General features: G+C 44.0%; 2 protein-coding genes across 7 annotated transcripts in view; both read left to right on the top strand.

Annotated features, from left to right (window-relative positions):
* Positions 1-4,647, top strand: part of LOC146234870 (interleukin-1 receptor-like 1) — a 17,484-nt gene extending 12,837 nt beyond the window's left edge. For all 6 annotated transcript variants that reach the window (XM_084688584.1, XM_084688585.1, XM_084688583.1 and 3 more), the window contains exons 8-11: positions 1,813-1,967; positions 2,152-2,295; positions 3,232-3,399; positions 3,591-4,647. In XM_084688584.1, coding sequence (XP_084544710.1) covers positions 1,813-1,967; positions 2,152-2,295; positions 3,232-3,399; positions 3,591-4,069 — 946 coding nt within the window. In that variant the 3' untranslated portion in view covers positions 4,070-4,647. The remainder of the gene's footprint in view (positions 1-1,812; positions 1,968-2,151; positions 2,296-3,231; positions 3,400-3,590) is intronic.
* A 1,410-nt stretch (positions 4,648-6,057) lies between these two features.
* LOC146234869 (interleukin-1 receptor-like 1) lies at positions 6,058-10,491 on the top strand. The gene is made up of 10 exons (XM_084688587.1): positions 6,058-6,189; positions 6,461-6,710; positions 6,934-7,114; positions 7,452-7,623; positions 7,771-7,833; positions 7,934-8,072; positions 8,172-8,326; positions 8,546-8,689; positions 9,468-9,635; positions 9,827-10,491. Exons 1-10 carry the CDS (start codon positions 6,120-6,122, stop codon positions 10,303-10,305), a joined length of 1,821 nt encoding a protein of 606 aa, XP_084544713.1. The 5' UTR covers positions 6,058-6,119; the 3' UTR covers positions 10,306-10,491.
* Positions 10,492-13,522: the final 3,031 nt, after the last annotated feature.

The following is a 13,522-nucleotide window of genomic DNA, read 5'->3' as shown; positions in this document are numbered from 1 at the left end:
AGATCAAAAGTACTAATACCACACCAATACCCCTAACTCTCCCATATTCGCTGAAATATTACCGATGGCCGATGCTAGCTGGCAGTCCTCCTGCTGTGGATCTCGTCTTCGACTGGATGAAGATTCAGCAGCCTTGAAGTATCCATTACATTTCGTGATTTGTTTCAGGATATCTTGGTCACGTTGTTCTTTTAACCTTTGTATTTTGCGTTTTTGTGCGTCATTCTGCCACTATGCCATCTAGCAATAGCAGTGAGTAATAAATATGATTGACATGACAGCAGCAGCTGGACAGATGTCACCCAAGTCACATCTACCCAATAACTTGATTATTAAAAAAGAAAAAGTTTCTTATGGGACAATTAGGGTCTTTATTTTGTTACCGCTGAAGTTCATTTAAAATATTAAAAAACAATCCGGCCAATCCGGGGCCCCCTGCACAAGTGGGCCCCCTAGGCTGCAGCCTAGGCAAGCCTGAGCATGAATATGCCGATGGTGGCAGTAGCATGCAGGCGATTTTTCCCGTCTTTTAACTGCGCGCTAATTAACATTAAAGGGCGGAGTAAAGCACCGATTGCCCGACGAGGATCTGGTTTGATAAAAACCACGCAAAATGCGGAAATACACCGTGCGCTATTTGCGGTTGGGCAAAGGCGCAGATTAAGCTGCGGTCGCAATGTTAGTACATCAGGCTCTCAGTCTCCACACATGATATGAGGAGAGCCAGAGTCTTGATAGACGAAAGCCAATTAACATCGTCGTTTATTACCAGCTCTGTACTCCAAATACCACTCAATTGTGTAAATGTAATGTACGAAATACAAATTACATGTAACACATGGTTGGTATTTCAATAAAACACAAAAATATCTAAAATGTTGTTGAATTGCTTTTATCCAAAGTAAAACATTCAGGGGGACAAGTGCTCCACCACTTGTTATTAGTGTGGTTGAAACATACATTGTTAATGTTGTATAATGTAACTGTTATAAAGATGCAACCAGAAAACCACTTAGGTTAAAATGGAATTATACAATTTATCCAGTTAATTATTATTTCACTGTCACTGCTTCACTATCACCAGGCCATCTAATGAGTTGTGTTTCAGTGGACAAAGAGGCTTAAAGACTGTTGTCCCGAAGTCTATCCTCTTAAAAGTCAAGAATTTGGAATGTAAATCTGTGTAAAACCTCTATTATATGATTGTAAGCAATATAATGAGTGGGCAGTGAACACTTGGAAGTAACGTTATTTAAAACTAAATCGGCATTCAAAGCATTCAACCTCTATAGGATAACATTTGTAGCTATACCCAATATGCATTGCTTGCTATCTTAAAGCAAGAACCCTCAAATTATAGTGAGTATCTGTATCGCGATTCATCCTTCCATCTTGCCTGATGTTGTCATACTCATAATTCTAGTCAGAATATGAGTCTGATAACTCCCTGTTGGGCTTTGACTACGGGGCGTGTTTCAAACGATCCTGGAAAAAAAATGCCTCTTCCCTCAATTGGATAGACCTACAACCAATCAGAGCAACGTAATATGTTGTTTGTTCAAAACAAATTCAACTTAAGCGCTTTTTTGTGACGTGGGTGATTACGTTACTGTTGATCATCTGTCCATCATCGTATAAAGCCCTCCCTGGCAATTTAATTGGTACGCCCAGATTCAGGTTTTCTGTAGTTGTTCCCCAATACGAGACCCTCCAGACCCAACTTCCCGACCAAATGTTTTTGTGGGCGGGGAGAAGTTGGGCTGGCAGCCAGGCTACCTTCCATCCATATGTGTATTCCTTTCCCCCTGCCAGGGACCAGAGACAGGTTGACGGGGAAAAAGGTGTGTGGCTGAATCACCTGCTGACGTTCTCTGAAGTGAAGCAGGAAGACTTCTATGTCAACTACTCATGTGAAGTCTACAGTTACCGTGGTATTGTGGAGGCACAGTTCACACTCCTACCCGCAGGTCAGAGAAAAACCAACTATGATAGTGTTACCTCACTAATGATGATTAATCCTCATTAACAGTATTATAACCTCATCTATGATAGTGGAACCTCACTTCTGTTCATGTAACAACAATGAGTGTGTAACCTTAGCTTTGACCTATTTCTTTATTGATCCTAGTTGTTAAACCTCCGTCTCTACAGATCCCAACCTGATGCTTCCTGTTGGTCTGCTGTTAGGCTGCCTGGCTCTGAACTTCACTGCTGCTGTGGTCTTCTACTACCTGTTCAAGATCCACATTGTGCTCTGCTTCCGGGGAGTCTTCCCTTTCCTTTACAAAAGCACAGGTATGTGTGTGTGTGTGTTTGTTGCTTCCATACTCTCTAAGACATATGCAGATTCAGTTGAAGAAAATGGAAATTACATAACATGCATCATGCACAAAAAACACAAATATTCACACAAAATATCACACGCACACACTTACTTTGTAAACATTGCATATTTTCCCCTCTACTCCTAACCACATGTGAAAACCAAAGTGAGTGTGTATGCAGATGGAACTTCCTCTAGCTCGGCATGTTTGGCATGCCTCACAGGTTTGACAGGAAACACAGAGGCAAAACTTAGACTTGTGCTTTGGTACCACACTTATTTCTTAGAATGACACTCTCTTTACACCAAACACAGCTGAATAGCTGGATGAAACAACTAGACAGGGTGTACTTCTGTACACCAGGGGTCCCAAAACCTTTTTCTGCAAGGGCCAGATCATTTTTCCTTTCTTTAATGTGGGGCCGGGTCGGTCTGTAACAGAAAATAACATGGGCCGGAGTGACTACCTGTATTATTGTGGAGATTTTATTATGATTTTAAATGTATTTATAATGCTAGATTAGTGTATTATTTTGTTATGCACTGTACATCCGTAAATATCAAGGGTTATATTGCCTATTAAAAGAGCATTATTACTATCATATTGACCATTTTTCATATTCATTGCTATTGAAGTCAAAACATTTACTTACTTGTGCATATTAATCAGTGTAAAAAAAAGTATCTGGCATTGTTCAGAGGGCCGGTCCAAATGCTTTGGCGGGCCATAATTTGGGGACCCCTGTTGTACACAGTAACATAGGTATTGCTTTGCCCATATTGTTCCATACTGATGGGTGCGCCATGGTTTTCAGTAAAAAATCACTGGCCCCAAATTAACCTATGATTCCCCTCCCTAAGGTCCCTAACCTCCAGTGATTTTGGCGCCCCCTGTCTTTCTGTGATAGACGCTGATGGGAAGCTGTACGACGCCTATGTGGCGTATCCTCGGCTGTTTGGAAACAGAGCCAACAAGGAGTTGGAGGGGTTTGCCCTCCACACGATGCCCCAGGTGCTGGAGGGGAAGTGTGGCTACAAACTCTTCATACCGGGGCGAGACAACCTACCAGGGGAGGGTAAGTCATGTGGGATAGAACAAGGACCAATCAGGAGTCTGATAACTAAATATACCACTACTGTACACCACTTCTGTCACGTTACGTCGAGGAGTTTCTGTTGCTTTTCTTCAGATACAGCACAACATAACATCTTCCTTTCAAATGAACCTAATATGACCTGTTCTGTTTTCCTCCCTCCTTCCCTCTAGCTTTGGTAGACGTGGTGGAGGAGAGGATACGGGCCAGCCGGCGTCTCCTGCTTCTCTATTCCGCCTCCTCATTCAGCAGCAGTGATGTCAGCACTGTCTCTGAGGCGTGGCAGCATTGGTACGAGCGAGAGACGGCCATGCACCACGCCCTGCTGGAGGGCAGTCTGCGTGTGGTGCTGCTGGAGCTGGAGGAGCTCCACCCTGCCCAGCTGGCCGTCCTCCCACCCTCGCTACGCCAGCTACGGAAGAAGCAGGGCGTCGTGCGTCTCCGTAAGAACCACGTGGCCCGCAGGACCACCAGGAGGCCGGGGGGGTGGAGTCTGGCAAGTGGGGAGGAGGAGAGGCAGGAGGGGGTGCAAGGCCTGGCAACACCCCCTCTGTGTCCGTCATCACGGTTTTGGAAGGAGCTGAGGTATCACATGCCAGTCAGGGGCAAGAGGACGCCATGTTCTGAGAGGAAAACACTGGGGAACATGTAAATCTCTGTAAAAAGACTGTAATGTAAAAAGAAAATCGATGGAAGTTAGGTGGCTGGGCGGTTAGGGAAGCGGGCTAGTAATCAGAAGGTTGCCAGTTCGATTCCCGGCCGTGCCAAATGACGTTTTGTCCTTGGGCAAGGCACTTCACCCTACTTGCCTCAGGGAGAATGTCTCTGTACTTACTGTAAGTCGCTCTGGATAAGAGCATCTGCTAAATGACTAAATGTAAATGTAATGTAAATGATGGATTGGTGAACGGAGGGATAAAGGAATTAATTAATGGATGGATAAATGGGCATTCAGACAGCCTTTCACCCTGTAGATTCCTGGACTACCGATTACTAAATCTGTATTGGATATCAGTCACAATCCTGTACTTTTTTCCCTAGAGAATGACTGTAGACTCTCAGCTGCATAGTTGCTGGGTGTTAGACTTTCTGCATAGACTGTCAATGGTGGTGTCAATATAGGTGTCCACACAATAGATCTGTAACACACACTCTACCACTGTAGTGCATCTCTACTGTTGTAAATAAGGTTAAGCAACAGTTATGTAATAAAGATTGTACATAGATTCAGTGATTTTTCTCGTTGTTATTCACAGACACCGTCACCGACATTAAGCCGCGTGAAGCAAGGCTAATAATGGACAAAACCTGACAACGGTTTCCTTTTCAGACACAGAAATCGAAATCGTGCCAAATAAGAAGCATTGGCCTACTCAATCTATAGATTACTGAGGGAGTAATCCGAGGTGCGCTTTTGAATCGCTTACAATTTAGAAGTTAAATACTGGAACTGTTATCATGATTTACAATAAGCATATTTCAGTTCGAAAAAAACGCAGTTCATGGGGTTGGGGGGGGAAAGGGCGGCTTGTAATGTCGAAACCAATAATTAGCTTCGACGTCTGAAGTAGAAAGTTTATTATTGGCCGCTGAGTTCTGTGTTGGATGGTGTGGAAACTTCTAAACTAGATGTTATCGGCTACAGACGTTATTTGTTTGACTTGGTTTCCTATTCAGATATCCATCATTAGTAGCCTTTTCTGTTATAACTTTGGTAAAGACGCTGATACTTCTGGACATCTTTCAAGGTATTTTATAATGAACTGGGGAATTTAACGTGTAGTAGTATGAATAGTGTATAGTAGTATGAATGTAGTTATGAATATGATTAAATGTTTTATGACAATTTCGGACAGCGTGCGTGGTTGCCTGTAGTAGCGTAGCACATTTATATTTTATTTATAGGCCTATTTATATTAATATATTGGGGGGGACATTTTGACCAGATTTGAATATTGAGGGGGATAAATATTATTATTAGGTACGGCCCTGCTAGGATGCCAGATGCTGATAATTTTCGGGCGTCTGTGTCACGGAGCGCACGGCGACGGTGCGCGCCAGTCTGTGTCACCGGAATTGTGAGGCGCACCTGTTTCGATTTAAGTCTAATTATGACGGCTATATAAGCCGACATGTTTCTGACTTCGTTGTAGAGTTTTATTCTTGTTTCGTATTATCGGCCGTGCGGGCAGCTGACCTTTGTTTGTGCAACGCTGTTTTGTTTCAAGTAAAGACCTTGTGCCCCTTCATTCAAGACTCCTTGCCTCCTTTACCACAGTCTGCTACTGTCCTATTTTAAAATCCACTTGCCCGACCAAATGTAATATACGATTTTACTTTACAATAAAATGTGAGTTTTTTCTATAAGATATCCGACTCTTGCGGTTGTGGTAGGATTTTTTTAAATAAGTCCATGGGAGGAGTCCCGCACTCATGCATGGACTTTCACCTGCCAGAGGCTCATGCACTACCGACTTATAAGTGTTGTGTAAATGACGGACGCAATGTAGCTACAACAGCTCTATTGAGAGTAAATGGTTTCTTGTATGAGACAGGATTTTTCCAAAGATGTTTCAATCTTGTGTTTTGGGAAGAACGCAAAAAAGATTGTGCTTCACTGTTAAATCATATTTCTTGGTAGTCACGTGTGACTTCAGGTGATCTCCAGTGTTACCGGAAATTTCTCTTTCTTTCTTCCAGACATGGGTTGGCTCCAGAACTTTCTCCTCCTCTCAGCCCTCAGCCTCATCAGCAGCTCCTCAGCAGCAGGTGGTAAGTAGGACCATCATTTCAATCACCTGTTCAAGTCACCACTGTAATACAGATACACATAACTGTAATACCACATTGATAAACAGTGGAGAGAAAGAGACAGAAACAGAGAGTGATTGAAGCCTCATACAGTAAGGATTGAGAGAAAGTGAGATAGTCATAAGGTTCGACAAATTCAAAAGATTGCCCTCTTGTGTCAGTGGACTGGTCCATGTGTGTTTACTCATCAATGACCTCCCTTCCCTCTATCTCCCCTGCCGCCTCTCTGCAGAGGGCTGTAAGGAGTATGGCCTGCAGTTTGAGCGGACGTTCTCAGTCGTAGGGGAGGCTGCCATGTTGAACTGCACCCTGGTAGCCTCTGAGGTGTTCGACTTTTGGAATGTCTCCTACAACATCCAGTGGTACAGCGAGGACACCCTGGAGCTGGGGCAGGATACAGAACAAACTCTTGTGAGGGGCACCACCCTGTGGTTCCTCAATGTTTCACTGCAGGACACGGGGAAATACCTGTGTGTTGTGAGGTACCTATTGAACAGTACCAACCTCCTCGTCAAACTTAACGAGTATTTTCTTTCATGGTGGACATGTTGTGCTATGTAAATGGAAATGAACTGGTACTGTATGTTTGTGTGAGACAAGGACATCAAATCTAGTGAAGGAGTTACTCATTTGATCAGATCAGATTGCTGTGTACTTCTGCATCAGCATGATCTAATGGAGTATTGTGTGTTCTCTGGTCATCAGAACTCCAACCCAGTGTTTCTCTCAGACCACCTTACTGATCGTAAACCAAACCAACTCACATTGTGACCGTCCAGATAAATACATCCAGTACCTGACAAACCTGGTCAATGACAAACTGGTCTGTCCCTTGAAGAACATGAAAATGGAATTAGGAGATTCTTACTCTTTCAAGTGGTACAAGGTAAGACCTGAGGTAAAAACGATCTTTTTTGTTATATTTACTTCAACAAAAAATTACTGGCTTGTAGCTATGTAAAAGGTATGAACCTTGTAACTCAACATGTTTTTCTAACGTGGCACAAGAGATTTTCTAGAAAATCTGTAATGACTATCATGATCTGGAAATATATAGTGCATAGTAGCCACACAAAAATACATAGTATCCATACACTGCAAGTTGCATAATTAAATTAAATGCTAATAAATATAATAATAAATGTTATTTTATTTGCATTAGTATTTAAGTCTCAGTTTCAGTTGAACCCCCATGTGATAGTTCCTTTAATGGACTTCTCCAGGACTGTCAGCCTATTGAAACAGACGACAAGTTCATGTATCGTGATGGCAACCAGAGTCTGACTGTGAAGCGCGTCGAGCCCAAGGACAGAGGCTTCTACACCTGCACTGTGACCTTTGACCTGGGGGGAATCCGTACAAGCATGTCAGCCACCATCAACTGTGGAGTGACAGGTGATAAATGCTTACATTACTGTAATGACCAATCATTAAAATGCAGACAGGTACGCAAACTGTCCATCATTTTTTTAACATTAACCATTGGAGTTGTCTTCCTGTGCATGATAAAATAACAGTTTTTTGACTTCCTTGTTATTTCAGAGGAATATGTTCTTCAACCCAGACTAGTGGTGCCTATTAATGAGTCGGTCAAGGCAGAGTTAGGTGAGTTGCATTTAACACGCATTGTGACATGATATGCTTTTGTTTTGCTCCCCTGTCTTGTACCATATGTTTGTTTGCATGTGGGTTCATGTGTTTACAGGGTCAAACTTCACCAAGGAGTGTCGTGTGTTTGTTCCGTGTGTGGGAAAACATTCGGTGAATGTGTTTTGGCTGGCCAGCGGTGCTGATGACTTCATCAACAATGATTCCACACAGAGAGTCTTTCACCAAAAACAACCGTAGGTTCATCTATCTGTCTATCTACCCAACCATCCATCCATCCATGTATCTATCTATTTATCCATCCATGAGTACGTGTATTCCTTTTCCCCTGCCAGGGACCAGAGACAGGTTGACGGAGAAAAAGGTGTGTGGCTGAATCACCTGCTGACGTTCTCTGAAGTGAAGCAGGAAGACTTCTATGTCAACTACTCATGTTGTGTTTACAGTTCCCATGACTTTGTGGAGGCACAGTTCACACTCCTGCCGGCAGGTCAGAAAACAACCAACCCACTGACGTGACAGTGTAACACCAACTATGATAGTGTTACCTCACTGGTCAATCCTCATTAACAGTGTTTGAATCTCATCTATGACAGTGGAACCTCACTTCTGTTCATGTAACAACAACAACAATGAGTGTGTAACCTCACCTCAACCTCACTGACCTATTTCTTTATTGATCCTAGTTATTAAACCTCCGTCTCTACAGATCCCAACCTGATGCTTCCTGTTGGTCTGCTGTTAGGCTGCCTGGCTCTGAACTTCACTGCTGCTGTGGTCTTCTACTACCTGTTCAAGATCCACATTGTGCTCTGCTTCCGGGGAGTCTTCCCTTTCCTTTACAAAAGCACAGGTATGTGTGTGTGTCTTGACAAGTGTGTCAAGTGGTAAGGCAGGAGGTGGACCCAAACGCAGGCAGGATCCAAGTTACCAAAAAATGCATTTATCAAATGGAATCTCAGGAGCTTCTTACGTTGCACAACGACAATGCGACCAGGACTGACATAGGGAGCAGACATTTACACAGGGCAGGGGGATCACACAATGAATGGCCAACAGCTGATTGAAACAAGACAGGGAACCAGAAAAGTGACAAAACCAGGACTGGACAACACACACGCAGACAGAAAACACGAGTTTCAGGGAAGACCAGATGAACGTAAACGGACATGGCTGTGGCGGTGACCTACATACTCTCTGATACGTAGTGATAAGTATGCATGGTGACCACATGGTTGTCAGAAGTGAGTGTGACAGAAGCGAGTGTGCATGCATAAATACCTCCAGCAAAGCACATTCAGCCTGTTTCACAGGAAATACAGAGACAATCTTCTCTCGTCAATCTTGTACCACAGTCTCCTCTCAGAGTGGCACTTCCTCTACACCCAACGCAGCAGACTAGCTGGATGGAACAACTACACAGGATGTACTTCTGGGTTTAACCTTGCATCAAACCTCACTGTTGACCTTGTACACAGTAACATAGGTATTGCTTTGCCCATATTGTTGCATACTGATGGGTGCGCCATGGTTTTCAGTAAAAAATCACTGGCCACAAGTTAAACCACAATTCCCCTCCCTGAGGTCCCTAACCTCCAGTGATTTTGGCGCCCCCTGTCTTTCTGTGATAGACGCTGATGGGAAGCTGTACGACGCCTATGTGGCGTATCCTCGGCTGTTTGGAAACAGAGCCAACAAGGAGTTGGAGGGGTTTGCCCTCCACACGATGCCCCAGGTGCTGGAGGGGAAGTGTGGCTACAAACTCTTCATACCGGGGCGAGACAACCTACCAGGGGAGGGTAAGTCATGTGGGATAGAACAAGGACCAATCAGGAGTCTGATAACTAAATATACCACTACTGTACACCACTTCTGTCACGTTACGTCGAGGAGTTTCTGTTGCTTTTCTTCAGATACAGCACAACATAACATCTTCCTTTCAAATGAACCTAATATGACCTGTTCTGTTTTCCTCCCTCCTTCCCTCTAGCTTTGGTAGACGTGGTGGAGGAGAGGATACGGGCCAGCCGGCGTCTCCTGCTTCTCTATTCCGCCTCCTCATTCAGCAGCAGTGATGTCAGCACTGTCTCTGAGGCGTGGCAGCATTGGTACGAGCGAGAGACGGCCATGCACCACGCCCTGCTGGAGGGCAGTCTGCGTGTGGTGCTGCTGGAGCTGGAGGAGCTCCACCCTGCCCAGCTGGCCGTCCTCCCACCCTCGCTACGCCAGCTACGGAAGAAGCAGGGCGTCGTGCGTCTCCGTAAGAACCACGCGGCCCGCAGGACCACCAGGAGGCCGGGGGGGTGGAGTCTGGCAAGTGGGGAGGAGGAGAAGCAGGAGGGGGTGCAAGGCCTGGCAACACCCCCTCTGTGTCCGTCGTCACGGTTTTGGAAGGAGCTGAGGTATCACATGCCAGTCAGGGGCAAGAGGACGCCATGTTCTGAGAGGAAAACACTGGGGAACGTGTAAATCCCCCCTTGCCAGAACACTGGAGCAGGAAAGATGGATGACTGAAATGAGGTATAGATAAATAAATAAATGGACGGATATATAGAGTAATGAAGGGACGGACTGACAAATGGACAGACGGAGGGATGGACGAATTGAGATAGCAAATATCAAATAAAGTGGATACTTCATTTTCAGTGTCAATAAGTGAACATTTGTTATGTTAATTATTATGTTCTCTGATAAACCCTGTGTATGCGCCGTAATCTCTAATCGAACTGCAAAAAGGTTTTGCCAGTGCGTATAGCCTCCATTTAAGTTAGCACCAAATCAACGAACCAACATCTTAATGACCAGCAACATCACAGGGAGAGCATCACAGGCACAGCACAGTACTAGTATATTACTTCCACGTTACTCCGCTCCTCATTTGCCTCCACTGGCTAACCATCACGGCCCGCATCAGATTCAAAATCCTGGTACTGACCTTCTGAGCAGTGAACGGGACTGCACCCGACTACATCAAGTCTCTCCTGCAGCCTTACACCCCCACCCGCCACCTACGGTCTTCAGACAACCGCCTGGTGGTCCCACCGCTCAAGACCGCCCAGTCCTAACACAAGCTCTTCTCCTGCCTGGCCCCCCAGTGGTGGAATCAACTCCCCACCTCCATCAGAGACACAGACTGTCACTCCACCTTCAAGAGAAGGCTCAAGACGCACTTGTTCCGGGAGTACAACGGTATAGGAATGGTTTGCTGAACCCAATGCTAGTTTCCTCAAGGATCACAATGACTCTTGCTTAGAGAATTTTTGCTCTTGTTGGTTATTGGTAACTGATTTAAACTGTTGTATTCGCTGCGAAATATTCTATTTTAGTTAATCTTATTTTATTTTTACTGTTGCTTGCTTTTTCTACAGGTACACTTGCACTTAGAGATTCATGTTGTTTAATTGTAACTTGCTTAACTTCATGCTCTTGTGGTTCTTCCCTTTGGCACTTATTTTTTGGTTGTTTACAATGTGTGCTTCTTGTTTTGGCTACCCGCAATGCTTTGGGGCTATCTTGTTGTTGTTATTATCAGTGACCAGAGGAAGTCGCTTTGGATAAAAGCGTCTGCTAAATGAATAAATGTAAATGTAATGTATCACAATACAATACGTTTTGATGGTGGCTTCCAAGCACACTGTAGGAAACCCCAATGTGTGAACCTACACCAGCACTGCTAACTTAGAGTAACACCACAATTATCTCATCTATAGCAGATTCAAAACAAGATTAGGCTAAATCTCTGTAGTTGACTACAGTTGAGAAATAATGACGTGTGTCAGTCCGAGAGAGATGCACTGAGAGGAGAAAGTGTGGGACTGTACCATGCATTAACTCAGATAACACATGCTAATAAACCTCTCTGGTGGAGGCAGGAGCTGGAGGCTGTGTCGATCGTCAGTATCATGAGCATCAGGAAGTTTAAATCCTCCATGAAAAATGTATTTTTTTGCCTGTAGGCTTCATAATCTAGAATCTACTGTGATGGGGTAATTTTAGAAATAACTTCAGTGTACTGTTAAAGTTAGGTTGAATAGAAATGTACTGCAGGTAGAGTATTAAATCATTTTAGCAGACAGATTTAAGCACACTCACTCCTACACAATAACGGGCTGTCAATCGTTTTTAGAGAATGCTTATTTACACTGATTAGGCCAACGGACTTGCTCCACCAACTTTTCTGGCGGTGAATTGTTTTCAGCACCCACAGCCTTTGGAGTAGCCTAGAAAATGACCATCATAGGCTTAATTTAACAATATTATATCTTCAATAAATAGGGCATTGCGTGATTTTTGTTCAAGATGGGTCTCTATAAACTGTTCAAAATAGTTTTTGTAAGGAATCTCACTTGTTAAGGCCTTCCAGTAAAACATGTTTAAAGGAGCATAAAGGGAAATGTTATGATGTGTTATAATGAAGGGGCTCCATTCAGACAGATCAGGGGTGGATAACGTCATAATAATTGTTTTGCACTTGCTTTTTGGATTTCTCCCTACAGAGTTGAAGGGCCCATATAACATGGAGTACTCAGCCCCTCTAAAGTCCTATAGATAAACTGAGTAGATAAACACTCACTTGAAAGGTATCATGATGGTTTCTTTCTTGTGACATCTTCAAAGTGAATGCTTAGGCTATTCTTTCGTTTTTCACTTTTCGACTTTTGGGGCCCTGTTAATGACATGATTTACTTAAGCCTAGCATATACCAGCTGCGGCGCATCGTGTCATATCATCATATCAATACAAAGTTAAAAACAGCGACGTCAGGCTCTGGCTTAGGGGCCCCCTGAGCTCATGGGCCCCCCGGTAGGCCCGTTCGTTAATCCATCCCTGGGTCCACACCAGGGGCGCATCTAGATTCCCACTTTTGGGGGGGCTAAGCCCCTAGATAAAACCTATTATTTTTTATTAGGGGGATCTGGGGGCATGTTCCCACAGAATAATTTTTTGAAAATATCCTTTTAAAGTGTCCTCTAGTGGGTTTTAGGAAGAAAAATTAACACATTTAGATTTTAAAATATAAAACAAAAAAAAGAAATATATTTATATATATATATTTTATATATCTTTTTTTTTTTTTTGAGGGGGGGGGGGCTAATTAAACTTTTAGGGGGGCTGGATACGCCCATGGTCCACACTATTGCAAACAATCTCACTCTTTTAAATAAATATTTAGGGAGACAGTCGCGCTCTCTACTGCCTCTCCATGCTTTCTCCTCTCTCTTCGCGCTCTCTCCCCCTCGCTCTTCGCGCTCTCTCCCCCTCGCTCTTCGCGCTCTCTCCCCCTCACTCTTCGTGCCCTCTCATCTCATCCTTACAAACCAGTGCGAGTTTATACCTCCCGTACAGAACACCGGTATCAGTGAAACTAGTGGTTATAAAATGGCAATTCTTACGTTTGATAATGAATTTGATTACATTTTTATGGCAATTTCCTCATCTGACACCCAGCGTTGTAGCAACATTGCCAGTAAGTTGCTGCAACATTGTGTGTCAGCTGGAGAGTTTACTTGCCCGGTTATGTCGCATATTCAGCTTTTCTGGAATACCCCGCTGCCCTGCATCTTCGAAATGTTTCCCTGCTCCAACTCTAGAACATGCAGGGCTGGGGGCCCATGAAGATTGCGTTGACAACCAATTGGCTAACATATCTCTTTCCGTCACACCTCTCAAGTTCCATAAAGGCTAC

Source organism: Hypomesus nipponensis, chromosome 23 (assembly GCF_054491055.1).
Source record: "Hypomesus nipponensis isolate SF chromosome 23, ASM5449105v1, whole genome shotgun sequence".
In the NCBI taxonomy this organism is placed as follows: domain Eukaryota; kingdom Metazoa; phylum Chordata; class Actinopteri; order Osmeriformes; family Osmeridae; genus Hypomesus; species Hypomesus nipponensis.
Note: the sequence above shows the minus strand (reverse complement) of the source record. Positions and strands in the feature narration are given on the sequence as shown.

What these genes read in the sequence shown, in the direction of transcription:
- LOC146234869 (XM_084688587.1), top strand. Translation starts at nt 6,120, where the DNA reads ATGGGTTGGCTCCAGAACTTTCTCCTCCTCTCAGCCCTCAGCCTCATC. An exon ending in AAATACCTGTGTGTTGTGAG is followed by an intron (nt 6,711 to 6,933) that starts GTACCTATTGAA and finishes TCTGGTCATCAG; the next exon opens with AACTCCAACCCAGTGTTTCT. An exon ending in GTCGGTCAAGGCAGAGTTAG is followed by an intron (nt 7,834 to 7,933) that starts GTGAGTTGCATT and finishes ATGTGTTTACAG; the next exon opens with GGTCAAACTTCACCAAGGAG.